General features: G+C 36.0%; 1 protein-coding gene across 1 annotated transcript in view; it reads left to right on the top strand.

The window, feature by feature from the left end:
* The window catches only part of DPYD (dihydropyrimidine dehydrogenase), a 517061-nt gene that overhangs the window by 124348 nt on the left and 365713 nt on the right, over positions 1 to 27000 (top strand). The window contains exon 4 of the mRNA XM_072419842.1: positions 26326 to 26413. Within this exon, the coding sequence (XP_072275943.1) occupies positions 26326 to 26413 (88 nt within the window). The remainder of the gene's footprint in view (positions 1 to 26325; positions 26414 to 27000) is intronic.

Here is a 27000-nt window from a genome sequence, read left to right as displayed (position 1 = left end):
CTCTTTTTAATACTACTTTTACTACTTATGTCCTATATGTCCTCTCATTTCAGATAATAAATACTATAAATATTTTTTAATATAAAGATTATATAAAAACTTATAATATATAGGTTAGTCTTATTCTTTCCTATTGGCAGAAATGTAGGAGGCATTTTTCCACTGACCGCACTAATGTACTGTGATCTGTAAATTTTAGCACTCCTGAATGTTCATTCAAGGGTTCCCTCATGGCAAATAGGTGGGGAAAGGCTGGTAAAAGTATAAGATGTCTTTACCCAACGTAAGTATTAGGAACATTTGTCTGAATGCTTTGAGTAGATTACATGCTCCAATTAAAATGACCAGTTTTGTGATGTTTAGAAAAAATAGTAGCAACGACAACATCAACTTCTGGCCCTGATGTCTCATGGCTTCTTCCTTTGTTCACACCTACCTAAAGCTTTCCATATCCCAGTTTACATTGGAATAAGCATAGCTATTTTGCATTTATTAACCAATAGGAGGCTTTCATGTTCACATATTGACTTGTGTGATTGTGTTAGCCATTTGTACATATATCATGTGTTGATTGGTTGAAAGCCTCCCATATAATTTGCAGTGATTTAGCTATATCCTAACTACCTTGTCCAACAATATGTCTATGCAGAACCATGCTGTCTGCAAAAGGGTTAATAAACTGTGTTATACGTGGCTTTTGTAGCATACTGTAGTTAATGCTGCTCACCTTCAGTCTTCAGAATGTCTGTGAGACACTCATTCTAGTCTCTGCACAGCTTGAATGCTGAGCTCAGTGTGATTAACAAGTTTGTGGGTTAAGCATAGCAAACGTGTCATGTAATGTTGCTTGCTAATTGGATACACAGCTGTCCCCTTGAATCAGCCAGCACCTTTAACCCGATGACTAGGATTTGCCAATAATCTGGAGCAAGGGGATTGTGCATATGTAGACAGAAAAACACACATTAATAAATGAAAAGCTTGATGTAGATTATACATTTATAATAATAGTGTTGGGATGCATGATGTATATAAGAGGAATGAATATGTTCTTAGGTATATTAGAGTGTTTATTCATTGATGGAAAAATATGTAAAATATGTCATTTCATCGCAACCTGATTTTAGTTAATTGTAATAACACCACTGAAAGAAGAATGGTGGTTGGGTGTTGCATTATGGGTAAACATAAATACATTTTTTATTTCTCCTTGTGGTTTTAGTCCAAGCTAAAAATTCCACCATAACTATGATTATTGTATGTGTGTTGGGAACAAGAGCATTTTTTGGTTTGTCCGTCTGAATTGTATATTGCAAAATCAAGAAAAGACATTTTAGGTGGTATGCAAAATCTTAAAATATACTTTAATACTCTTGAAAATCAAGCTGAATCTGATGTATGCAGTGATCCAAAAAACAAATGTTTGGCGTGTTAAATATTTATACAAGGATCTTTCTCCCTAATACAAAAGAATGGGATGTATTAAGGGATAGTATGGGTAGGTATCTTTACACTTTGTTTTTAGTTTGTTAAAAGAGCATATAGGCTTACTTTATAGTTAAATGGCTGTAAAAGAAGAAAAAATATGAGGGACAACAGCTAACCCATTGGAACTGTTGGCCTATCCTGTCTAAGTATTCACATGGAGTCACATAAATGACGTCCAGTTTTTGCCAGCTGTTGGTTGAAGCTGTTTTTCAGGGGTCATTCCATATTTTGATTTGTGGTAACATCGGCTTATTTAAACTATTGCTCATTTTAATTTTAAATTAATTTTACAGTTTGAAAAACAATTTTCCCTGTTTTATCTCTACTCCCAACACTCTACGGGAACCCTTGCCTCTTGGTAATTGTTCCCTTGTATTGAAAATTGAAATCTCTTTTTCCCTGTAGATTAATGGTGGAATAAGAATTGAATGCTGGGTTATCACAGCTGGATTCTCAAATCTATTGATGTGGGTTAAGAACAAGATGTATGCTATAACCTTGAATAGGGTAGGTTACCAGTTATGGCCTAACTCCTTCTTGTTTGTCAACAGCGTTTGAAGTTTGTGTTCAATTCATTAGCTTCTCTTTTATATTTGCCAGAATTTCCCAAAAGCTAAAACAAATATTTTGCTCAGACTGATTGTTTAAAGAACATTTTCAGACATCAGTAAAATGGCAACATATCCTTGGCTAATAAAGTCAACATTTACTGAAGTTGCATTAAAAACAGGACTGTTTGCCTGAAACATGTGGGTGTGTTTTTAATGTAACTTACATAAATGTGAACTTTTTATTGAGGAATGGCCTGGATGTACTGGCATGTTTTTACTGTTTGCTTACTTTCAAGCTGGGAGTGTAGCCATGCACTTGGGATATTGGCTGCAGTGGCCAGAATCATCAGATCAGGCCAGTTGTCAGTGTGATTTGTCTACCAACCAATGAGCTACTATTGCTCTCCAGCAAACACTGCTGTTGTGCTAAGATCGGAGAGTGGAATGATTTACCCTAAACTGAGATCTCTGTGGTCCCTACACCTATCCCTCCCTGCAAGTGTTCTTACATTGCTAGGGTAAATCCTGTACTGTAAAACTGTCTATCTCTGCTTCCTGTATCACCAGTCAAATTTCTATGACCGGTTTGGTAATAAAGTCGCATTGTTGGCTAAAAAATACAAGTAAAACAAACATTTAAAATATTGATTACATGTTGCTACGTATTCAGGTGCTCTAAGGCAGTCCATTCATTTTGCATGGGGTGTAAGCATATCTAAAATGCACAGAAAATCATACCTGATCCTTATTTAATGTAGTGTGCGGTAACCACCACTATAAAACTGAATTGGGGTGCCATTCACAGGGAAATTGGGTGACATTAAGGTGCACACGACACTTTGCTTTTGCTGTAATGTACATGTCTTATCATCTGTTTTAGTAAAACATCAGTCTAAATGGATCTCTTATGCATTGGGATATTAAGCAGGAAAACATACATTTAACATATCAACACATTAAATTTATCCAGAATGCCAATGCAAGACTACACAGTCTTATCCAGTGCAAAACTGCACAAGAGTGCATCAAAGCCTACAGGTTTGAACAGGCTACTTTGCATTGTCATACATACGGCAGATGTATTTATTTGTGTTAGAAGCCCATTTGAAGTGAATAGGCTGCCTCCAACAATGCACATCATTGCACTAGGTCTTACGCGTCTAAAATAGGTTACTTATAAGGCCTTCCTTTGTTAAAGCCAGTTTTCTATTTGTGTTGTTAGCAAGCACCTTGCAATGGATTTTTTTAGGAATTTTTTGCATCCTAAATTCATATTCAAGTTACATTTAGATTTGCAACTCTGCCCTCCAGATTGTTAAAAAAAAAAACTGAGCAAGGTAAATTTTTGTACTACAGCAATCTTTAAAGAAAAACTATTATACTGAGATTATAGACATGCTATGTTCTTGCATCTCAAGGTTTAAATTTAAATTGGAACTGGAGTAAGAACCTTTAAATCTTGATCTCCTTTCACAAGAGTATAACTGCAATAGAGGTCACCTTTCTGGTTACCATAGCACATAATTAATGTCACCTCCACCCCCAATACCAAATGCTTGAAACAGAATCACCTTCCTGATTTGTCTCTGCTAAGAATGTCTTTGTCAGCCTGATAAACAGACAACAGGTGTTTCCTAATTTTAAAGCTTATTCGCACAATACTGCTCCAGTACCTTTTAGAAAATAACTTCTGCTTTCCTAAGAAGCTCAAATGATTCTGGATATAAGTCAAAAAATCTACAGCACTACAGGGAGAATATTCCAGGTGAAAGAAGATTATTGTGTGCAGGGAAAGCTATAATAAAGAACGTCAGCGCTGTCAACCCTCTCTCCCCAAGGTCTATAAAGGATCAAAAGGATATTGAACATAATGTAACAGCTGTCTCATATGTGTAGAGGACCACTATTGCGGTGAACAGAGCAGGTGAATCGAAAGAAACTCCAAAGCATGTGGTTTGAGCACAAATGTTTCGAATGACAGGTGGAAGCCACTGCTTTTACTGAAAATTAATGCCTTTGAAGAAATGGTGTATTTAAGTACGGTAAAAGGCACAGTGACCTACAATATACAACCTCTTTAAAAGCCAACATGCTCCCATTCCTTGTAAAATTCAAATACGTCTCTTTAATTAAACAAAAGCAGCACAAGTGACATAGTGTATAGTTTTATGGGGATGTATAAAACAAACCGCCTAAAGCTGAGCTTCAGGTAAATATAATAAACACAGGACTAATTTCATTTATTTATGAAACAGTAATATATATTTTTAATAAGAATATCTGTTTAAAGCACACATGCTCAGAAGCACACATGCTCAGAAGCAAAAACTAAACCAATTCCAATTTCACTAAATATTGGGAAATCAAAATATACACTATAGTGACAGAACAAACTGGTCCTGTAAGAGATGTAGAGAAAACCTTTCCCAAAATGATTGCAGGCTCTCAAAGTTCCCCAATCTAACAGATATAATCCCTGAAAGCAGATTTTTCTTTCTCCTTAGGACAGATAGAAAATGCATAAAAGTAATTGAAAAGGAGAAAAAAAGATAAAATCTCTCTGGTCTAATGGAGGAACGAGAATGGTGGCAATCATGCACCCATGTCTAACTTAGGATAAAGGTACAATTTACAGAAAAGGATATAGGAAAGGGACAATAAAAATAAGGAAAAGGGGAAAAAGGTAAAAAGCCAGGGAAAAGGAAAGGGGGGAATAGGCCAGAAAACCCTACAAGATCTACTTTAAATAATCCTGAACATCTTGCAGCCATTTGTTATTTCAGCAAGATCTGTGCTTGGTAGTATTCACTGACAGAGGAAGAGATTTTAGTTGTTGGAAGTGAGAGATCCCTGTCCCTCTTTAACTGAGACTCTGGTGGTTGAGCACCTCCTACCCCTCCATTCTTTAAGTAACTTTGGCAATGTTTTGCCGTACATCAAGGACAACTTTTTAATGAAGGTACTCAGTTTTGATGATCTGGTAAGTAGAGCCTGTGTTTAAAGCCCAGTTACCTAAGAAATAAAATAGATATAAAAGGTGCACTGCACAGGAGACTGCTGCTCCACATACCACCAGACGGATTCTGCACTGGGGAGGGGGGGGGGGCGCTGAGAAAAAGTTGTGCTGTGGACCGAGGAAGCCAAAGTCAACGTCAACCTGTCCCAGCCTGATATATACTCAACATATATCTAAAAAATTTCTGCCTTTTTTTCCACCCAATTATCTGCCCAACATCTTGGCATGGCGATTGAACAGGAGTATGTTAGCGCTATGTTTGAGTCTCCCATGAAAGTGTATCAAACTCAGATAGTACACATGCTCCAGGCCACATTCCCTCAGGTAATTTGTTTTTAACTTAAACTAATTAAAATAACTGAATTTGAGTATTTGCTAGAGTTTTGAAATCCCTGTGAGAGGGACAAACAGTTTTGTGGCCATGCACATGACTCGATAGAAAGTGAGTGGAATATCAGTTGACCAGTTGGGGGTCACAGAGAGCCCTCAGGGAAATTTCTATACTGGCAATGGTTGGGCTCATCCAGAATAGTAACTTTAGTGTACTATTTGGACAGAGGGAACCCACACATGTGATGTTCTGGTTATACACAGCAGGCAAATTTTTTACCCGATATGATGCACAATCTGACATTTGCCTATTTGTGCTACAGTCACAGAGAAGCCCTAATCCTGATTCAATCATTTCTTATCACAATTCCATGTAATGATTACATTGCTTGTCAAAATCGAATAGTGCATGTTTGAGTTTATACATAGCATTTTTGCTTAGCCAGAATTTGTGGGGGGGCTGGCAAAATGCCCCCCCCCCCCCCCGACCATAGCTGCAGAAAAAACCTTTCTAGAGCTATATGGCTTCAGCAAATAATTGCAAAGGCATGCAGCTGTGACCTCTGCTTTTAATAATATAAACAGATTTTAAATGAGGTCATTTTTACAAGGCTGTTTTAAGTAAAATCCTTTTATCTAGCCATGTGCTGGGGAATGTTTGTTGTATAAACTCGCAATGAATTGTGAGTAATAACATTTATGTGTGGTCACATATAAGTCACATATAAACTTTCACTTGTTGATATCATTTTAAAAGGAATATTTTTTTTAAAACTGCAAAAAAAAATCTTATTAGAATATTACCTGATAATCCTACCAAGTAGGTTCTGATGTCCTGTAACATGGGTTACCTGGGTTACCTCTTTAGAAAATTGCATTATATTGTTTACATTTCAGTAGGATGGAAAAAGGGGAAAGCCAGTATTAACCTAAACCTTAAAAAAAACAACTGTTTAAGGTTCACTGCAAATTGGAAATAATGTCACTTGTATGGTTTATACCTATTTTCCAAATACTTTAAAATGATACATGGCAGTTGTATTTGTTCATTTCATAGCCTGGCTGTGTAGTATAATAGTGTTGCATAGTAATTATGTTGTAGGCTAGGTTGCCATTATGGTTGTGCACTGCATTTTCTAAAATGCAGCATGTTGTGGTAGGGCAGACTTTTCATTTGAACTGCCTAATGTTCAAAAAGTTGTGCATGTTGTGCTTTTAAAAGCTCCATGCACACTGCAGAGCCTTGCTCAAGCTGTATTTAGCACGTCATTAAGAATGAATGGCAACAAAGTGTATGTGATATATGAACATGTGTTTCTAAATGTAACCATGCTCATTTTTGCAATGCATTGGTTGGAACCAAGCATTACTTTGTGCCCTGGTATTTCAATAGTCTCTAAGAAAGGATGCTAATTGTATGATCTTAAATGCATATAACAAATAAAAAATCTTGCAGCAGACATGCTACTGAGAGATCATGTAAACTGACATTGTTCAGCTCATGCTTATGAATGCTCGTTGTATATCTGATCTGTTGGTTAGCTGAACACCTGAGCTAAATACTCCTGAGTCACTGATTCAGAAGGGATCAAAAGCTGAGGATCAAAACACCAACGTGGCAAGCCATATTTTTTCCAACCAGATCAGTAATGGGCACGTCATAATTACTGTCATACAAATGTTACCCTTAAATTGTATATCCTGCCAAACACCTAGGATTTGAACTGCTGTCAGATTAGAGAGATTTGCCCTTATTTCTTCTTTTTGTCACATATTCAGTGTCGCTCACAATGGTTTGTCCCAACAGGAAGGAAGGGAAACACTGTAAGAAAAGACAAAAATAGAAGACTAGAAAATGTATGAATATAATTAATGTTCTTTTTTTTTCTTTAGCTGATGAGTGCTTATATATATATATATATATATATATATATTCATTTATTTTTAGAAACTATAAGCAAATTCCTAGCTTTGTAAGAATATATTGTTTTTTTATCACTTTATACAGCAGCATAAATAAGACGCTTTTCAAGTCTTTCCAAGCTTTTCCAAGTTTTAGATAACGCAGCAATATTGTTTCATTGTAGTTGAAAAATAATACAACATTTTGGTAATTAAAACTAATTTAGAAAGCTAAAATGAAGATGCTAGAACTCTGAAAAAACAGTCTTGTTAAATACATAAAACTGAAAAAGCAAATGCATATTAATGTTGTTTTATACAATGATGATCTTTTATGTCCTCATTAAAACTGCAGTAATAAAAGGACGGGTTAATTAGTACCAGGTTGGAACAGCTGCACAATTTCCCAATAAACTGGCTGACAATGTTAACCTCCTTTAAGTGTTGCCTTCCATTTTTAAAGAACATGGATTGCTTGTGTCAAAGGTCCTAATGCATCTAACAAGTGACATTTAGGCCATTCTTATCTCTGTTATGATACAGGGCTAAGAGCTTATAAAACATAATTTGAATCTCTTGTGATGTAATGAAAACATTGCTTGTGTCTGTAGTTTCCTTGGATTTTACCAAAGGTGTATGTCAATTCTGTCCAACTCCAGTCCTTACGGGCCACATACATCCAGAATAGAAATAGAGTCTATTCTGTTTGTTTTCTATTCTGTTTCTATTCTGTTTGATGCTTTATAAACTGCACCTTACTAAAAACATAACACATTCACACAGAGGACACAGACCACGAACACTTGACAGGTTATTTTAAGTCTTACTGATTTGTGTAAAAACCTAAAAGAAAAGTTTCGCCAAGAGATAGGCTTTAGTTTTGAAAAAAAAAATACATAAGGCCACTTTTAAACACTTTTTTTATCTACTACAGGGACCAGGGCTGTCCAACTCAGATCCTAGAGAGCAATGACCCACACCGATATGTGTTGTATTTCTCTAACAGATAGCAGTGTATACACAGGATATGATTGTCACAGGGATATACAGGCAAAGATCACAATCAAAAGTTAAAGCTAAACTGACAGCAAAACAATTACACTTACCTTTAAACCCATAGATCCCTCAATGACGCTGGTCTTTCTTGCTGTCCAGTCCTGCGTTGTCTTGGGATCCCCCTTCATCCTGGCGCAGAGGAAGCACCAGGCGCCGCCATCTTCTGTCTTCTCTTATGGTCTTCTTGCAGGTGCAAGATTGAGTGAGGTAGCCATTGTGAAGTGGTAAAAAAGACGATCTCAGTGCGCATGTGTGAGATGGGCTTCTCTTTCCCCTTGGTGGACAAAATGCCCTTTCTGCGCATGTCCGACATCTGGCATGCACAGAAGGAGCAGCCAGAGCCTCCTGGGATGCATGACCTAGGATCTGTGCTCCCCTTAAGTCTTGATCAGTGCGGTGATTTAAAAAAAAAGGGTGTTGCAAAAAACAACATTATTGGGATGTGGTACTTTGATATATTATTATTAAAATCAGGGGTCTATTCAAGTATTCAGTGGAATTTCCTACTTGAGGTTAAAGTCTACACAACTCTATAGACTTTGAAGATAAAACATTTTCCTCTATGGCTTTCCATATTGGACATGACAATATAGACTGTCTACTTAGCTAATTGAAGTGTCTTAACTGTAAGGTATATTTTACTTTACATTCTCCTGTCAATGGGCATTCTTTGGAAAGTACATTTTCAATGCTTTAATTACGCTAAATAAAATGTAGGAAATAGTGAAGTGAATAGCCTAATATAACATATAGTCGCCTAATTTCTTTAAAAAACTTTATTAAAACAACCCCATGAAGTTCTGAGTTAATAATCACTTCTTCAACCATCAATTAGATGTTTTCCCCAAAGTGTTTCTGTCACTTAAACTTGTAGAATCCATCTGCTCAGCATGCAGTTCTGTGGCTCTTGAGAAAATGTTTGCCAAAGAAGGCTGACTGACCAATTTTCCCCATTACAATCAGGATTTTTTTTCTAAATTAGCAAGCCTAATCAAGTTTTAATGTGTTTTGTTTAAGCCATCACTAATTCCTGTACTTTTCACTCTATCCTCCTAAATATTTATAAAGTATATAATCTGAAATACATCAGCCTACACCTGTGTTTGATCCATTCATGTAGTTGCATATCTTTGATCAAGATCTATAATTGCATGATTCTTCTATGATCTAAAAATGGATTTTATGCTGTTACTTATATAGTTTAGTAGAATAAAATAAGTCTTGTGGCCTCTATAAATCGTTATTGACAGACAAGATGTGTAAAAAAATATTCTGTACTAGCTATGCAATGTGAATTCTTATATGGTAGACCACAACTGTCTATATAGGACAATAAAATGAGGATAAAGGGGCGTTTGAACTGGAAACCAGTTGCTTCATGGTGATTTTTTTAAACAGACTTCATTTTAGGAGACATGACATGGATGAGGAAAAGTGCAAACTCTATCACAAGTTTCTAAGTTTCGAGTATACCCCAAAACAAGTTTTGCATTATTGTGTTTCCACTAGTTTGCCAATGGTTAATAAAATCTGATGAATATCCTTATTAAGGTTTTTTTTTTTTTTGTGCTGGTGAAAGATCAGAATTTTTTGTTGTTTTGTTTTTTTTTCCATCGTGTCCCAATTGGAGAAATTTCTTCTATTGGGATGCAGAAAATGGTGAATATTTTTTTGTCATATTAATAGTTTGGAACATGTTCTATGCTGTCAGGTATATTTTGAGGTTCATAGAAGTTAGTGGGTGGTGTTGTCTCCTACAATTCAAAAATAACTCTTATTAACTTTAACTTATTCCCACCTGAGTTTTCTCCTATTTATTTTTAATCTACACATTATATATGTATATTTTATATTTATGCATCATGTTTCTAAAGCAGATTTCCTAGTATGAGCTGCCTTATTTACACTCTTTACGAATATTAGGAATATGACAACTGTGCCAAAACCTAAGCAATGTTATTTCATGAACCTGTACAGAGTCTGACAGATAGTACAAAATGAGTAAAACAAATAAGGGAACTCCATGGCTTAAGTAACTGGAGGAAGGAAAAATATTTCTCCTTATCTAAATGCTTAGACATAACATAGCTATAACATTAATACTATGAACAAACAAAAAGCCAACTGTAAAAAAGGTTTGCCACCAATGAGCTTAATATAGGTTCGCAAGACTTCAGACCCAGTAACACTCATACAATATCCATTTAATGTAAAAGCTTTACTCCTCCAGGCAACAAAACTAAAGACCCACACCAAACCTTATTCTTGGCCTGTTTCACCCAAAGGTTTAGTTTTAAAGATACAATACTAAGCAGTATTTAAGACAAAAAGGGCCAAAGTACACATCGCATGAGCTTGGAGCTTATCATTATGGGTTGCAGATCTCCACTGTTGGTGGCCATATAGTACTGATTAAAGCCAAACTTTACTTTTATAAATTTAATTTTTTTACCTGAATTAGCTGTTATGTGATGACTTGCAGCTCCTTTTCCGATAATGCAGATCAGTGTTATAAAGCTGCATTCTGCCCAACTAACGGTATTATCCCTGGCATAATGCTGGCACTTGAAGACTCGAGGACCCTCTAGTTTTTTATGACAGCCAATAGACAGAATCTAGTTTACCTGGTAGTGATATGGGTACCGCAAGAATAACCCCACCAGACTGCAGAGAACAAAAAAAGAAGAAAGAATTTAATTGACACCCGTTCTGACATGTGACCAAAAATCTGCGCTCAAATAGGTTTTACCACATGCCTTTTAGAAGCTACAATCCTTTCAATATTAATATGTATATCTTAAATAGCCAGCTAATATAGAACCTGGCACTTTTATATTATTTCAAAGGTGATACAGTCTTGTAGAAGCCTAAGAAAGCTTGATTTGTATGATAATACATTAACATGCAGTCTGCAATACCAGCTTTTGTCTATGTTGGAAATGGATTATCCCAACTATGGTCAGTTTGAGAATTCTTTAAAGAAATTATTCTACCACGTTAAAAAGAAGTATGCATACAGTGGCAAAACAGCCTACTTACAAACAAAACCTACTTACTATATATTTCCCCGTATTTCCCTTCAAAACATCTTCTACTTACACAGGTCCTATTACACAAGACCTATTACACAGATCAAAAAACATTTTCTTGCTAAACAGATTAAAGTCATTTTAGGTTATGTTTGATGCACAGATTCCAAATTTGGTGTTGGTTCTGCTAGATTGGCTCTAGTTTTTAAAATAATGACCTCAATAATAACCTCATGAAAAACTAATGAAACATGAAAATTAAGCAAAATTAAACTAGATATGCCTATGTATACAAAATTAATTTTTTGAAATACTTCATGTCAATATATTCTATAATATATAGTAATATATAGTATTATAATAGTATGATTACTTCGTATAATTATAAGAAGTCATTGAAAAACTGTGTCTGTACGATGTCCTTTTATGCTGATGATCAGGACAATCACATTAAAGGCTCCAGCAGTAGTCTGCCATCATGTGTCTATCCCATCTGTCCTGATACCTTTCTTCCATCACCTTTATATTTTGATGGAACCTCTCCCTTGTTCCTTAACCCCCCTAGCGTTCTAATTCTGTAATTTTTTGATGCAAAAAGTGATCCTATTTTTTTTGCATAGAAATTTTTGTTTATACATCTGCATTTAGATGCGATGCACCAAGCAGAAATCCTGCATGGTGCATCGCATCTAAGTGCAGATGCGTGCATCGGGGTGGTGGGGACCCGGGCAGTATTTAAAAGCAGATTACTCCGTAATCTGCTTTTAAACTTCACGCCCGGCCACACCCCCAACGGAGAAGTGCCCGGCTAACACAGCGGGATCCTGAGATCGCCGCTGGAGCGCGGGCATAAGGTAAGGGGGTCCCCCAAAGGTACCCCGAGTGTTACTCGGGTTTACCTCTTTTTGCAATTTTTCCGGCCCCGAGTCACACTCGGGAACACCCCTTAGGGGGTTAATGACATTGCCAACATTTTCTGGAAATTTTTGCAAATGGCTTTGGAGATAGTGTACCTTTATGCTCATAGTAGCACACACATTATTAAAGTTTAAGAGCAAGTTTTGTACCAGTTCTTCATAATTTTGTGCTTTGTGGTTACCCAAAAAGTTCTTGACAACCATGACATAGCTGTGCCAGGCAGAAGCTTCAGTATCAGTCATGTAACTTGTGAAATTTGAATCATTTATCAGTTTCGGAATCTGGGGTTCATCAAAGATTCCTGCTTTTATTTTTCAGTACTCAATCCAGGGAAGAATCTCAAATGTATTTGAAGCAATCACCATCCTTGTTCAGAGCTCTAACAAATTTTTTCATTAATCCCAACTCTATGTGTAGTGGAGGGAGAATGATTTTTTTTTCTGTCAACCATTGGCTCGGTAATGATGTTCGCTGCACCTTTTTTCATGTTTCCCCTTGGAGGACATGTTACTTTCTTCTAGTGATCCTGTTTTGCTCTGCTATCCCACAAGCAGATGAAATATGGGTACTTTGTGTAACCACTTTGCTGTCCAAGTAGGAAGTTCACCCTTTTTAAATCAACACATATGGACCATTGGTGTTCATGATAGCAAAGTTTTGTAAGACCATTTTGATTTTTTCATATTCTTTAAGTTTTATTGAGTGACCAATTGGAATTGATACATAGCAGTTGCCATTATGCAGTAAAACAGATTTCAAACTTCGAGTGGAACTGTCTATAGAAAGCCGCCAGTCTTCTGCTCGGTATTCTTGTATTCCCATATGGGCTAGTAGTCCAGGGATGTTACAGCAGTACACAAAGTCTCCGTTTTCACTGAAATATGGTAGGAGTGTGACCTCTCTTGTCCTATAATTATATAGGAAACGTTATAAGTTATTTTAACTTCCGGTCTCAGACAGTTCTTTTCTTTTAGCCTGGATGCTAAAAGTTCAGATGCTTGTTTTGACAGACTTAGGTCACGTAATAAATTATTGGGCTCTTCTTGGGAGAACTGCTGGTTTGATTAAACACTTCCTTCATATTCACTTTCACTTCTATCTCCTGGATTACACTCCAAACGCTGTATATCCTCCATGTCGCATACAGGAATATCAGGGAGTGTACTGAACACTGGTATGGGGACATTAGCACCATTCGCCACAGGTAGTCTTGCCGATTCCAAATCAAGATACTCCCATTTGTTTTTCTTGTAACCATTGAAACCTTTTACATTCACAGCACAATAATAACAATCATTATTATGATTTTTGGGCTCTTGCCATACCATAGGTACACCAAATTTGAAACTTTTCAGTTTTCCATTTTTCTACTGACGTAGACACTCTACACAAGTTTTGCATACAATATGGGGAGCCCACAACTTATTTTTGTCTCCTAGTTTAATACCAAAATATGTAAGATATGCTTGTTTCACAAATTCTGTAATGTTTCTTCTTTGTTTTTGCTGTGAATATTCACCACAAATGTAGCAAAATACATTAGGGTCATTTAAACAACTTCTTGAAGAACTCATATTTCTGTAAAAAAGAAAATGTATGAATAAAACTTTCATGAGAATATTGCTACATTTATTATATAAAATGCAAAACATCGGTGTAAATAAAGATTGATAATAATATGCTGTGTTAACATTTGTTGCTGCTAAAATCATCTATTCTGATTCCAGTATCACAAGCACTAGAGCCAATTCAATGAAACCGATGTCATTTCTGGATTGGGCAGCCCTGAAATACACTAAATATATTGAAGTATCCTTAGCAAGTGATAACAATTTTTTTTATTGTTGAGCTGTGTTAGCATACTAGGTAAACTCCAAGTCCTATGACTGTAGGTTACATTGTAGCAAGAAGGATAAATGACTACTAAAAACTTTATTTACAGTCTTAATGATGAATTCTTGCCAAATAGCTAAATATACAAATGGAATACATATGAGAGAATTGGTTTTACCTCTCTGTTATGGCAGAAAATCTGACATTTCTCTGTTCTAGGCTCTCTCAATTTCTCTTTTTGCCCTAGTTTATCCAGAGTTGCATGATTGATAATAATATGCTGTGTTAACATTTGTTGCTGGTAAAATCATCTATTCTGATTCCTGTATCACAAGCACTAGAGCCAATTCAATGAAACCGATGTCATTTCTGGATTGGGCAGCCCTGAAATACACTAAATATATTGAAGTATGCTTAGCAAGTGATAACAATTTTTTTTATTGTTGAGCTGTGTTAGCATACTAGGTATACTCCAAGTCCTATGACTGTAGGTTACATTGTAGCAAGAAGGATAAATGACTACTAAAAACTTTATTTGCAGTCTTAAAGATGAATTCTTGCCAAATAGCTAAATATACAAATGGAATACATATGAGAGAACTGGTTTTACCTCTCTGTTATGGCAGAAAATCTGACATTTCTCTGTTCTAGGCTCTCTCAATTTCTCTTTTTGCCCTAGTTTATCCAGAGTTGCATAAAAACCCCATAAAGCTAAATACTTCCTTGTGTGTGACATTAAAACTGTATGTGTATTTTGATGCCAAAACACAGGCAAGCACCTCCTAAATGGAGTGTTAACTGGCTCTAATTTAAAGCTAAATAAATTGTTTCTTCTTGGTTCTCTCCTCCTTTACCTTTTTCCACTTTTTTTTTGTCTATCCCTTTTCTTGCTTTGCATGGCCTCTTTTTTTCTTCTTTCCATTGTCACTTTTTTCAAACTCACTTCCTATACTCTTGTCTGCTTACTCGTTCTCTCTAGTTGAATATATAATAAGATAATAATTTGCATTTTAATTTGATGCAAAACAATAACCACTTTTAATGTTTCTAATAAAAATGTAACCTGAATAGCAAAAGACAAATTTAAAAAGGTGGGCTCGAGCATTGGAAGTTTTATTTAAATGGTACTTGATGGAAAAATTATGTAGCAGTCATGGTTGTTGCAATTTGCTTCACTGTCCCTTAAACAGTATGGATGTGATTTCCCAAGTTATCAATCATTTAAAACAATTTAGGTAATAACATTTTGGCATGCCTTTCCTGCTCTTTTATTTATGCCATTTGCTTAGCTTAGTGGAATGCAGTACTTTTTTCTATTTGGCAAATGCACTTTGTAATATCTATTATGGCATGGTCAAAGTATAATTTATTGTCAAATAGAAAAAATAGGTCGACAGTAATGTCACTTGATGATCAACCCCCCCAAGTTTAATAAAACATCTTTCCAGCATGTACTCTAACTCAGCAGTTGATATTTTATTAGGCCTACCTGGCTATAGCAGTAGTGTAATTACTGAGCTGTCAAAATGATAAGTGGGATTAATGGCAGTGTGATGCACTTTAGTCTGTACAGTGCTCAGAGAATTGCAAGATGGTATTATTATAGGAGCCCGTCTGTGGTGGCATATTCACGGTGATAAAAATAAATAAATAAACAGAAGTGTGCTAGGATTTTGGTTGTGTCCCCCTCCCCTCTCCCCCCTTTTCATTTGCATGTGACATTTTCAGCAGCTGTTTATATGCAAACTGCAGCAGCTCAATAATTAAAAGAGAAATGATTTGGTGAAGACGGACGTAGCCATAACTAGTAATCTTTGCAATGGCTTTTCATCTGCCAAGCAGCATCTTTCTACTCCATTTATGTTTTGTTACCAAGTTGTATGATGGGGGGGAAAAAAAAAACTCAAGTTAATTATAGCTTTTCCTAACTTGACTATCTGCCTGTTTCATGCTACATGCTTATTAGTTTGTTATGCATAAAAATGACTAGGAAAATGTTTTAGCATGATTTGTTGAAGAGGAATTATGCTAAATTAATGCAATTTAATTTATACTGCTCAAGGCTTTTTGAAAATTGCCAAATAAAACGGTGCTGCTGGTATTTTATTTAGAAGCTGGATTACATTAATAGGGAATCTCAGCCAAGGCAAATTTTATCAGCTAACAGAAAATCAAGCTATGCTTACCTTTGTTTAAAAAGTGATCTCTTGAAGTCTCTGTTCTTAAAATGGAACTTTGGGCAAACAGATAAATACACGGTTGAAGTAGGGCTTTGTCTACCACTTTGCCTGGAATATGTAATTTGGCTAGCCAATGCTATACAATTACATGCTAATCCCTATCATATTTGTTGTTTGGGGTTGCTATTTCATTGGTCAACTGCCTTATAATTGGACAGGGGTAATGATAGAAGTGCACAAAACTAGGGTTATGGTCAGATGGACAAGAAATCCAAATCTGTTAGAATTCATTTTTTTGAAAAAAAAAAGTTTAAATGGCCTAGGTTTAGACGTTTAAACCTTTTGTAGTCCTATGCTTTACTTGTGAATGAAGTACAACATTATTTGCAGGTTAATTTGCCCAAGTAATAGGATCAGCCAATCCAGCTGTCATTATTTAGCACTTGGATTGGCTGAACAATGACAGGAGCTCAGCCAGGAGGAGCTCTTCCTATTGTCTTCACCCAATCCAGAAATAAGTCATCTGGTGACAACGTACACTTTATGCATCCTCATGCACATCAGTTTAAAGATAAATTCTAGGATCATCACTTTAGTTTAGGCCTAATAATCTATAACTTTTTAGAATATTTTTCAACATTTATCATTTTGCTGTTTAGAAAATGCAAAATGCAAAACATTTTCCCTAGAAAGTATTTATTTTATTGACTTAAAATTGTAAGCACTTATTTTACATACAGTTCTGATAAATGTATCAAAACCTGCACAAATTTGAGAATTTATAAAGGAGAAAAAAATTGCAAAATATTTGAAGTAGTATTAATTTCAAAAAGTATGTTGTGCATTAAACAAACTAAAACTGCATTTTTTTTTGTTTATGTTCCAGCTTTTTTTTTTTATAAAAATGCATAAGCTGGGTATTAGTTATACAAGTGTTACATTTATTTTATGCTGGACAGTTAGGGTTCTATTTTTGCTGCCATCAAACCAATACAACTTTGTTAAGGATGTGATTGGATAGTGAACTGTGGCACACGAATGAAGTCACCATTATTCAGAATGTTCCACTTGATTTACACTGTTTGATTCACACTGTGTAATATGTCACACTTACCTCTTACTTACTAAAGCGCAGGCGCAGCTCTTCTGCGCATGCGGACAGCTCTGACTGTGGGTGTGCTTGCGCTCCCAAGTTTTATCAGTTTCTCCCATTATGCTGGCCAATAGGAAAAGCGCCCCTTAATCATCCCTAGCTAGCTCAGACACAGCACTCAGGGTTTGTGCAATGTATCTCCACTAGTGCAAAGCCCCCTAGCTCTGCTGAGCAGTTCCTGTACACCTGTGGGTTAATTCAGTGTTTCCCCTGTACAGCTCCTGTGTTAACCCCTTGTTGCCTAGTCTGTTCTTTCCCAGCCATTTGCCTTGTGCTGTTCCAGTGTTCCTATCTGTCTGTAGTTATTTCTTTGTCATCTGTGCCTCCTGTTGTTTCCAGTGTTTCCTGTAAACCTGTGTCTGCAGTGGTCCCTGTGTCACTGGTATCTTTTTCCTGGATCCCTGGTATTTGACCCCAGGCTTGGGACCTGTCCTCTCTTGCTTGCTGTTTGCCTTGTCCCCCGCCTTCCTTGACAATTCTTCTGCCTAGTGATTAGGTTCTGCGTATCTTCCTGCCCACCCTGGTGTGCCCAAGGACAGCGACCTCGCAGTAACCAGAAGCGCAACATTCTCACCACTAGAGGCTTTGGAGAAGACCTGGTTACTGTTAGACTCTGCGCCTTGGCCCTTCCTAGGGCTCACACCATTTCTTTGCAAGCCGTAGTGCCCCTCAGTGGCCCTGTCTCCCCAAGCATGACATAATATAGGTAATCCTCATTTGGCGACTTACCTGCTTACTGACCATCTGAATTCACGACTGGCTCCTCTGAGGAGTACACTGTACTGTGTAAATCCACGCAGCATCTCCTCCTCAGTCTTCCTGGCTCCAACTGTCTTCCTCCTCCACATTCCTGCACGATCCCTGGTCTGCAGAATATTAGTGAGGTTGTTACTGACAGGCACTGCACACTCCCAGCACTGCAGACCGGGCCTTTCCTATGCTTCTCGCCTAACGACCAATTCACTTAACAACCAGGTCACAGAAATGGAACCTGGTAATTAGCTCTAATTGCCTTAAAAAACTCTTCCTCTCCTATTCTAATTACAAACAACCACAGGCTTATCCAAAAACAGACCAGGGTACTATAAAATAATAGGTTTATTTATTGAATAATTAAATTAGGTTATCAAAATGCCAGTAGGAATAGTATACCCTGCAATAAAATGACACAGCCTGGCCACTGTGGCTCGCAGTGCTGCTAGCACCATGATGGCACTACAGGGCATTCCTTTTACCTATGGGCAATATTATAGAAAAACTGCTGCGTGCAAAATACAGAATGCATAATCCTAAAATGTTGATAGCGTTCTTCATCATAGACTATGTAAAATAGAACATCTAGAGTTGGTCTTTAAAGTTAACCTCTATATTCTTTTTGTGTGTGTGTGTGAAAGTAATTAAGTTAAAAAAAAACTTATGTGTAATTTGTAATTCTAATATTCTTGGGCAACCAAAACCACCTATTCTATATACAGGCTTTGATTACTGTTTCTTTCTCTAGGTATTGAACCTATTAATCTACTCAGACATTTTAAAGGTGATAGATTGTGTATGAAGCATATTCTATACCCCAGCAATAATTCAGCAGGAAAACCAAGTTAATGGTTCATTTTTAGTCTGTAGAGAGAGAGACCCTGAAAATAAGTCATGTCATTATGTTATGTCACATTTGTGACTCAAGTCAAAAATTACTTTAAGGTAAAGGTCAGAGTAATAAAAATTTTATTCATTGATGATGCTCTGTGATTTTCCATGTAGAGTGTACTTTTTGGTTAATTTGTGAATAAGCCCCATTTTGCTTTGTAATTAGTGACCTCCAGTACTGAATTAAGTGCTATTTACAATAAATGAATTTTATTGGATTAGCCTTTCTGTTGAGTCTTCTACATCTGCAAGAATCTTGCTAGTTTTGCTGATGGAAGCACCAAGAAATAAAATATGTTAATGTATAATTCAGCTAAGTGGCAACCAACTTACATAGCAGAAAATATAGTCTTCTTTTATCATGTGGGAATGGTTACTGATACATATATAGAACTACAGACTGCACATGCAAGGTTTGTTTTTGTATATAATACGACCAAGACTGTAACACTATTTCTAACCTGATGATCAAACAATTTTAATGTTTTTATAACAAAAAGGCAATTCCTATATTATTTATTCATCACATCTGCCTACATTTAGATGATAGAATCTACAAATGCTTCTTAATTATTGCGTTAATTCAAAATCTCAGAGACAACTAATATGGTCTACAGTTATGGATATTCCCCCAAAATGTTCTCCAAAAATGGATGGACTTTTCCTAAAAAAAAATATTTGGGAAAAAAGGTGATACTGAAATCGATTCAAAATCCTGACAACTTGACAACCCCTGACAATCCGGTTCTTTTAATTAGCATCAATTTCAGTAAGAATATTACAGTGGTCTAAATATTTGGAAGAAAAAGATCACATTTTCTAATTCTTTTACTGTAATGAATCTAGAAAAAAATCCTGTCAGAGGTCTAATGCTCACATATTACACAGCGCTTTAAAAAGTCCATATTCATAATACATTCTTAATACATTCTTGTTTTTTTTTAAATTACATTGCAATGTGGCAAGAAATTAATAGGCAAAACAAAATAATTAAAACATATTTACCTTAAATATATCTAAAACCCTTTATGATCAACAACCGACTAAACATTTCTTGATAGCCCTTAACAAACCTCCATGAAGGTAATCTTGGTTCAGTGATCTTAGCCTATCTAACCCATTGTCTGTTTAGTCTATCATACCAGTGTGGTTTTGCTGCTTACAAGAAAAAAAATAGTGTAAACAAATGTCAAACACATTGTCAAAACACAATAAATATCTCCAAAAATTTGCATCAGAATATAACTTTCAAATTAACTGCAAAGCCTTTAAATACTGGGGATAGCTTAAGAAAACCTATTACAACACATCCGGAGTTTATTAAAAAAAATTTAAAGTCTTCATAAGTTAGGGTTGATCTCCACCCAGATGTCAAATTTTGCTGGGCATAGCATTTGTAGTCGGGGAAACTTGGCAATCCCGGCGTCCTTTGTGGTCGGTGGGCAATCAAGTCCGAAGATTGGGATACAGAAGGAAAGACGTGAGAAGATGGCAATGCCCATGACGTAACAGGTTAGTATCGATGGTTTAATTACGCTTCAACATATCGCTGACCAAGTCGCTGTCATTTGATGGCAGATTTACATAAGTGGGAGATGTGGCTGACTGTCTTTTGGGCTTTGCAATTAAATGAAAAAGTTAGTGGCCATATACTCTTTTGTTTTTAACCTAAGGAATAGGTTGAAATTTGCATGCAGCTTTGCGCATCCAAATTCATTAAATTCAATCTAAATCTAACACTGTCAAAATTTTAGGACCAATGCCAGCAGTATTTATACTGCTCAAAGGTAGATATATTTTTTTCAGTGTTGGAAAAAAAAAACATTTTTAACAAAGTGTCATTAAAATTTTTCCTCAATATTTGGAAGTCCTTCAAATAACCCTTTAGAAAGTTAAAATGCCATTGGTAAAATTTTTCCACGTTACATGTTTTTAGCATGTTTGTAATATCCAAACATAACAGCCAAAAATAATAAAAGCAAGATAGGGTTAATAAACTGTGCAATTAAAATGATTGCAATAAGCTCTCTAGAAATGGCAGGATAGTCTTCAAACATGAGTCATTTTCTCTGTCTGTTCACTTCAAAGTCAACATTCGACTCATTTGGATTGAGTTGTAGAAGCGTTTCATGTTTCGAGTGCTGTAAATATAAATTTATCTTCTGTGACAATTAACATCTCTCTTTGTAACTGTAAAATGTTTCAAATAAAATAAATTGCATTTATGATGTTTAAAGCAAAATACCTAGTTTCACTGCTTGCACCTAATACCTTTACCAAAATGTATCAGACTTATTCAGCAACCCCACATTGACTAAATAGAATTTACATTATCCTGATCTGACTGTAATAAGTAAATTGAATTGGTTGCTATGACTTACTGCAACTTACACATTTTTACTGTTTTGCTCTGCCTTTTTTTAACTAAAGCTAAATTTTAGGCAAATTACATATTAAATGTTGTATGGCATTTGTTTAGGTACCTAAAATTGTTTCGATTTCTACTTCCTATAATCACTTACCTAATGGAAGGACCACCAGGCAAACATCCTCTGCTGCTGTGCACATATAGTGACAGAGAACATGTTAAGAGGAGCATTGAGCAGAAGGATCACCTAACCTGCTGCTATGTCATTGTCCACTCAGTAGGTGTGGGCTTTGTAGGATAAGGTGCTTTGCTGTAATGGTCATAAAGGATCTAGCTATACTGTCTGGGAGGAGTATTTGATTTTCTATAAACTGTAAATTTAGCTGCTTCTCTCAAGAGCAGCCTTAAGCCTATCTGGCCAATCTGTGCCTAAACATAAGGTAAAATACTTATATTTTGGCTTACCTAAGTTCTTCTGATTGTAATGCCTTTTTTTAAGCCTTCCCTTTTTGTTACATGCCTTACATTATACCTAGTAATATTATCACTGGTTCTTTGTGTTTTTTACACAATGCAGAAAGACAATGGCTAGTTGGAGGAGCCGGTAGGCCGCTGTAGATAGTATCCTGAAGACACCGCAGTCTAATGCTATATTGCTCCTCCTAAAAGCCCTCAGCCCTGCCCTCACTCCAGCATTGGTGCCACCATCTTCACTCAATCTTTTTCCTGTAGTTGGGTCTTTGGCCATCTTGATTGGCCAAGCCAGGATGATGCAACCCCCGTGCAGAACTTTAGTTCTGATTTAAATACTATTGACTATTACACTATGTGCCCAGAATTACTATGGGGCATACTCATAATCACTTAACCTTGTACTGAGAAATATAAGTTAAATATATATATTCCTGACAACTGTGTATGACACACAGTGCTTTACATAGTCTATAGTCATGTCACTACAGTGTACCTTACAAACTTCCTGCCATAAGTCGTATGCTCGTTGTGTACTACATACGTTTTACTGTTATATCTTAAACACTTGCTGTATGCTTCATTTAAAAGAAATGTTCCCTTTTAGTAGAATACAGACATTGCATGCTATGTATTTCTCTTGACAGGCTTTCTTCAATTTAAACCAAAAATAGATTTACTAGGCGCTGTTAACTACATTTCAAACCTGAAACTGAAAAAGTAATTACAGGTGCAAAATATTGTATAATTTTAGAAGTATTATGATTGTTAGTTTCCTATGTCAATAGCAACAAAATGACTCAGTAAGCAAATACAATTCATTTGAATGCAACAGTGTTAAATGGCATGAGGGAGGCTAGGATGATTTGGCTTCCAGCTGCAATCACTAATGTATTGTCAGTTCACAACTACTGTATGAATGTAGAATTGACCAGAGAATGAGATTTATATGGCAAGGAGAAGTTCTGAGGCATTTGGTCTTGAAGGCTTGTATACAATAGATTTGTAGCTTAAGTTCTTTGACTGTATTCATTATAATGAGTGTCTTTATTCTTATATAAAGTACTGCTAGCAATGTGCTATAAATATAAATTGGCAACCATATTTCTCTCTGACAGTTCTTTAAAATTCATTTTCAGTTCTTTATAGCCAGGAACATTGCTAGTTCAAGGTCTTCAAACAAGAACATGGGGTTAAAACTATAAAGTTGAGCTATATTTAAAGAAACAAAAATTAAGCGGGCAGAAACAAAAAAAAATCTCATCAGTCTATTTGCAATAAACATTTGTGCATATGCTGGAGAGTTACCTAATTTCGACCAATCAGGATGATCAAAGACTGCAAACATTGAAAAAGACTATATGAAGATGTCAGTGTCGGGGAAAGAATGAGGAGAAGTGGGATAGGTTCTGCTTTAAATACTATACAGAGCCAAAAAAATAATTAATAAAGCCCAATGTGTACTAGCTTGTGTTTAAAAAATCCACTGCAATATACCGGGCTGCAATAATCCATCTGCAGTTGTCCACTTTTTCACCACAAGATGATACCTAGCATAACTGAGCCTTCCCAGAAGACCAAGGACTTTACTATAAATACAGGGTGCCCACCCCTAGCTACCACAGCCACTAGTTCACAATATGCTGGTGTAGCACCACTCTCTGCATTAGTTAGGACCACCCAGCTCAGTAAAATGGCAAAAATTACCCTGCAGGATCACGTGAGGAATCATCATCAGGAAAGATGTCCTGCAAGGAAAAAGGGAAACTTTTTTCTAGGATTAAAGCAGAACCTTCATGAAAAAAAATTACACTTACGATCCCTCCTTACTTCTGCAGAACACTTGATCCCTCCAGAATTGGCTTTCATTTGGTCCCACTCTACCCTGGATTCTTTCTTTGTTCTAGTGCAGAGAAACTAGTGTGCGCCACCATCTTTGGCCATCTTCTACCTGATTCTGCTTACAACACCTGCACATCCGTGAGATCGAAACTTTTTTTTTTACATTGTGGACAAAGCCCCTTCTTCACATGCCCTAGATTGAGCATGCACAAAAGAAGCATCCCAAAGCCTCTGTGGATGCATGACGTAGGTATCCAAGGTGGCTGTGGGCTTCCCATTTTGCTGTGGTGGTAAAGACACAAAAAGGAGGGGCTTCCACTTCTAAAAGGTTATCTGCCCTTTTATACAAAAATGTGGTGATATGTCCTTCTTTTGTAAGATGCCCTGCTATACTGCTTTTTCACCAAATAATGTTGGTGGCTCATTGTTCTATCTACTTCTGCAAACAGTATCCACTGATCTTCCCCTGCTATCTTTTATGGTGATCTTTCAACAAAGAAAAATGCAAGAGATTTAAATCACAAATCTTCAGCGCTAACAGAGATTTATTCAATTTCATATCCTAATTGGTTATTAAAAAAATAATATTGTATCTGGTGGCTACAAGTCATCTTGAAAAACAGAAGTTCATGGTGCACTAACAGGTGGGAGGCACTGTACATCAAAATTGAATTCTGTGTTGCAGGGGTTGTGACATCACCTGGTAAATGGAGCTTCCATGCTCAGAAGTCCTTGTACATTCCGTCATAGTACACGCAGTACTTTTCTCTAAAATCCTTGATCTGTGATAAGTTTGATTTATATATATATATATATTTTTTTTATTAATGTATAAATTAGAGATTTAATACAAGATACTTCCATTACATTGGGTTTGTAGAGTAATCCAAATATTGTAAAGAGACCCCAGTAGCTTTTTATTTAGAATATCCACCAATTTAAATTCCTCATAACAGAGGAAAATGTGGAATAAGATAAATATCTCATTCAGTCAGCTGTGTGTGTTCTGAGTTTTCCTTTTAAAAACGCTTTTTCAGCAAATCAGGTTATATGTACTCGTGCATGACAATGCAGCAGGATCACTTTAATTTAGCTTAATTTAGCAACATTTACTTACCATTCTTTTGCTTTAAAATGCCAATCTATTCCATCACTGGGAGAAAAAGAAAGTCATATGTATGCTGAAAGTTGCTGAAGTCAGGACTATAGTACAAAGTATTTTCTTTTTTCTTTTTGTTGTACATAGTAAAAAGAAAACTTATAAAAGAGTATACATTCCATTGAGTTTTAAAAAAAAATATTTGATTTAAAGTATAAAAAATGTCTGATCATTGTAGTTATAATTGAATTTTAGAGTAACCGATGGGTGGGGATATTGGGTCAGGGATTGCAGTGTCATTGTATCATCAACAAATTATTTAATTCTCTCTCCTACTGCCATGGAGTTTAACTCCACAAAATGCAAAAAGTTACGGTTTAAAATTATCTGCATTTTTAACTATGAAACAAAAAGAAAGAGGCCCTATGGAATGGTTATACCCAGTGGATGATCTTGAGTACACAGGTATAGAAATATTGGAACAATGGTACATACCCAATGTGTGAATCCATGGCATCTACCAAATTTTTTGAAGTGGGTAGGAAAAAAACATGTAAGCTTATCTAAAAAAAATTATCAAAACTCTTGCCCATGAACTAACCTTAAGGTGTCTTCTCTTACCTTTTTGGCTTTTATTGACTAATAGGAACCTGAGCCCTGTATTACCAGGGTTTAAGAATGAGGATTTCTAGTTCCTGGTAACAAAGTAAAACCAGTTTCTCACAGGGAAGAATTTTCTGGCTAACAAAATAATATGTAGTTTCTGCTCCCATGCTGATCTATTTTTAAAAGAATGAACCTGTTGATAGGCTGACTTTACCAGAAACAAATTCTTGTATCTCCAAGATAGTACAGACATGAGATTTCTGAGCCTTTTGGTTTGTATACTAGAAGAATTGTACCCTTTCAGCTTTTTGTTCTTTCTTTTAGTTATACCATATATATTTGGACAATTCCAAAGGAGGGGTGGAGATACCTAGTTTGTTGGATAAATAGGACTTTAATTGTTTGGAAATACAGCTAGTACTGTTGGTGGGCCTCAGCAATACATACTAAGTCCAAGAGAATTTGCAGTAGAAAGCATGTTAGCTTTCTGAAAAACATATTTAGGGCTGGCTGGCCCTTTCAAAAACTATAAGAGAAAAATTAAAGCCCCCAAAGAAATAAAGAATGTTGTTATGTACTGCACCTGGTAAAATAAAGCAAAATCTTCTCAGCATGATGACATTCTACAATCTTTATTTTTTTAGCAAATATTGTTTTAATAAGATTTAGTTGTGTCTAGGGATGTGATGGCCATTATTGATCTTTATTTACAATCTAATTTGCTTCATGTAATTCAGTTGTTGAGTTCACAACCTCTCAGCTCTGATGGCTTCATACTTTCGCTGTAAGAGACGATGCTTCATAACACATAAGATTTATCACTGCCTCTTATCTTTCAGATGTCTAAAATGCGTAGATGCTCCTTGTCAAAAGAGCTGTCCAACCAACCTGGATATCAAGTCGTTCATTACAAGCATTGCAAATAAGGTAAAATTCTATGTATAGGCAGCAGACGTTTAAACACTTCCACTGGGAAATAGCATGGAAAAACATAAATGTATTGTAAATAATGGGTAATGCAAGCATTATAACAAATACTACAAATTTATTTTTTCATTTTTTATCATGGCTTGGTTTCTGCTGTTTTTCGATTAATTAAAACTAAAATCTGATTGGTCGTTGATGAAATTAACCACATTAAGTAGGCATAAAAAGTATGTTTGGAGTAAATATACATATTTAAAATTTTATAAATACAGTTATATGAATTATGAGTACATTCTTCTGCTAGTTAAAGTAAAATGAGGTGGCATGTTTGAACACATGCAGCCTCATTAGCACATTTTAGAAAGTTGAATTTTTTATTTTTTTTACTACTACTTTTTGACTTTGCAATTACCTGTTCCCCTTCCATCCTTAACTTTTCCTGGACGACTGACAATACTGCAAATGAGTTTCTCACCCCCCACTGGAGTGCCTTTCTGTAGGACATATTGCCATTTCTAATTTCCTTCAATAAGACCTAGCAGGAAGGTGGAAGATTCCACCAAGTGTTACATGCAGCACAAATGCAA

This window comes from Pyxicephalus adspersus, chromosome 8 (genome assembly GCF_032062135.1).
Source record: "Pyxicephalus adspersus chromosome 8, UCB_Pads_2.0, whole genome shotgun sequence".
NCBI classification, from domain to species: domain Eukaryota; kingdom Metazoa; phylum Chordata; class Amphibia; order Anura; family Pyxicephalidae; genus Pyxicephalus; species Pyxicephalus adspersus.
The sequence above is the reverse complement of the archived record's forward strand: the minus strand, read 5'-3'. Positions and strand labels throughout refer to the sequence as shown.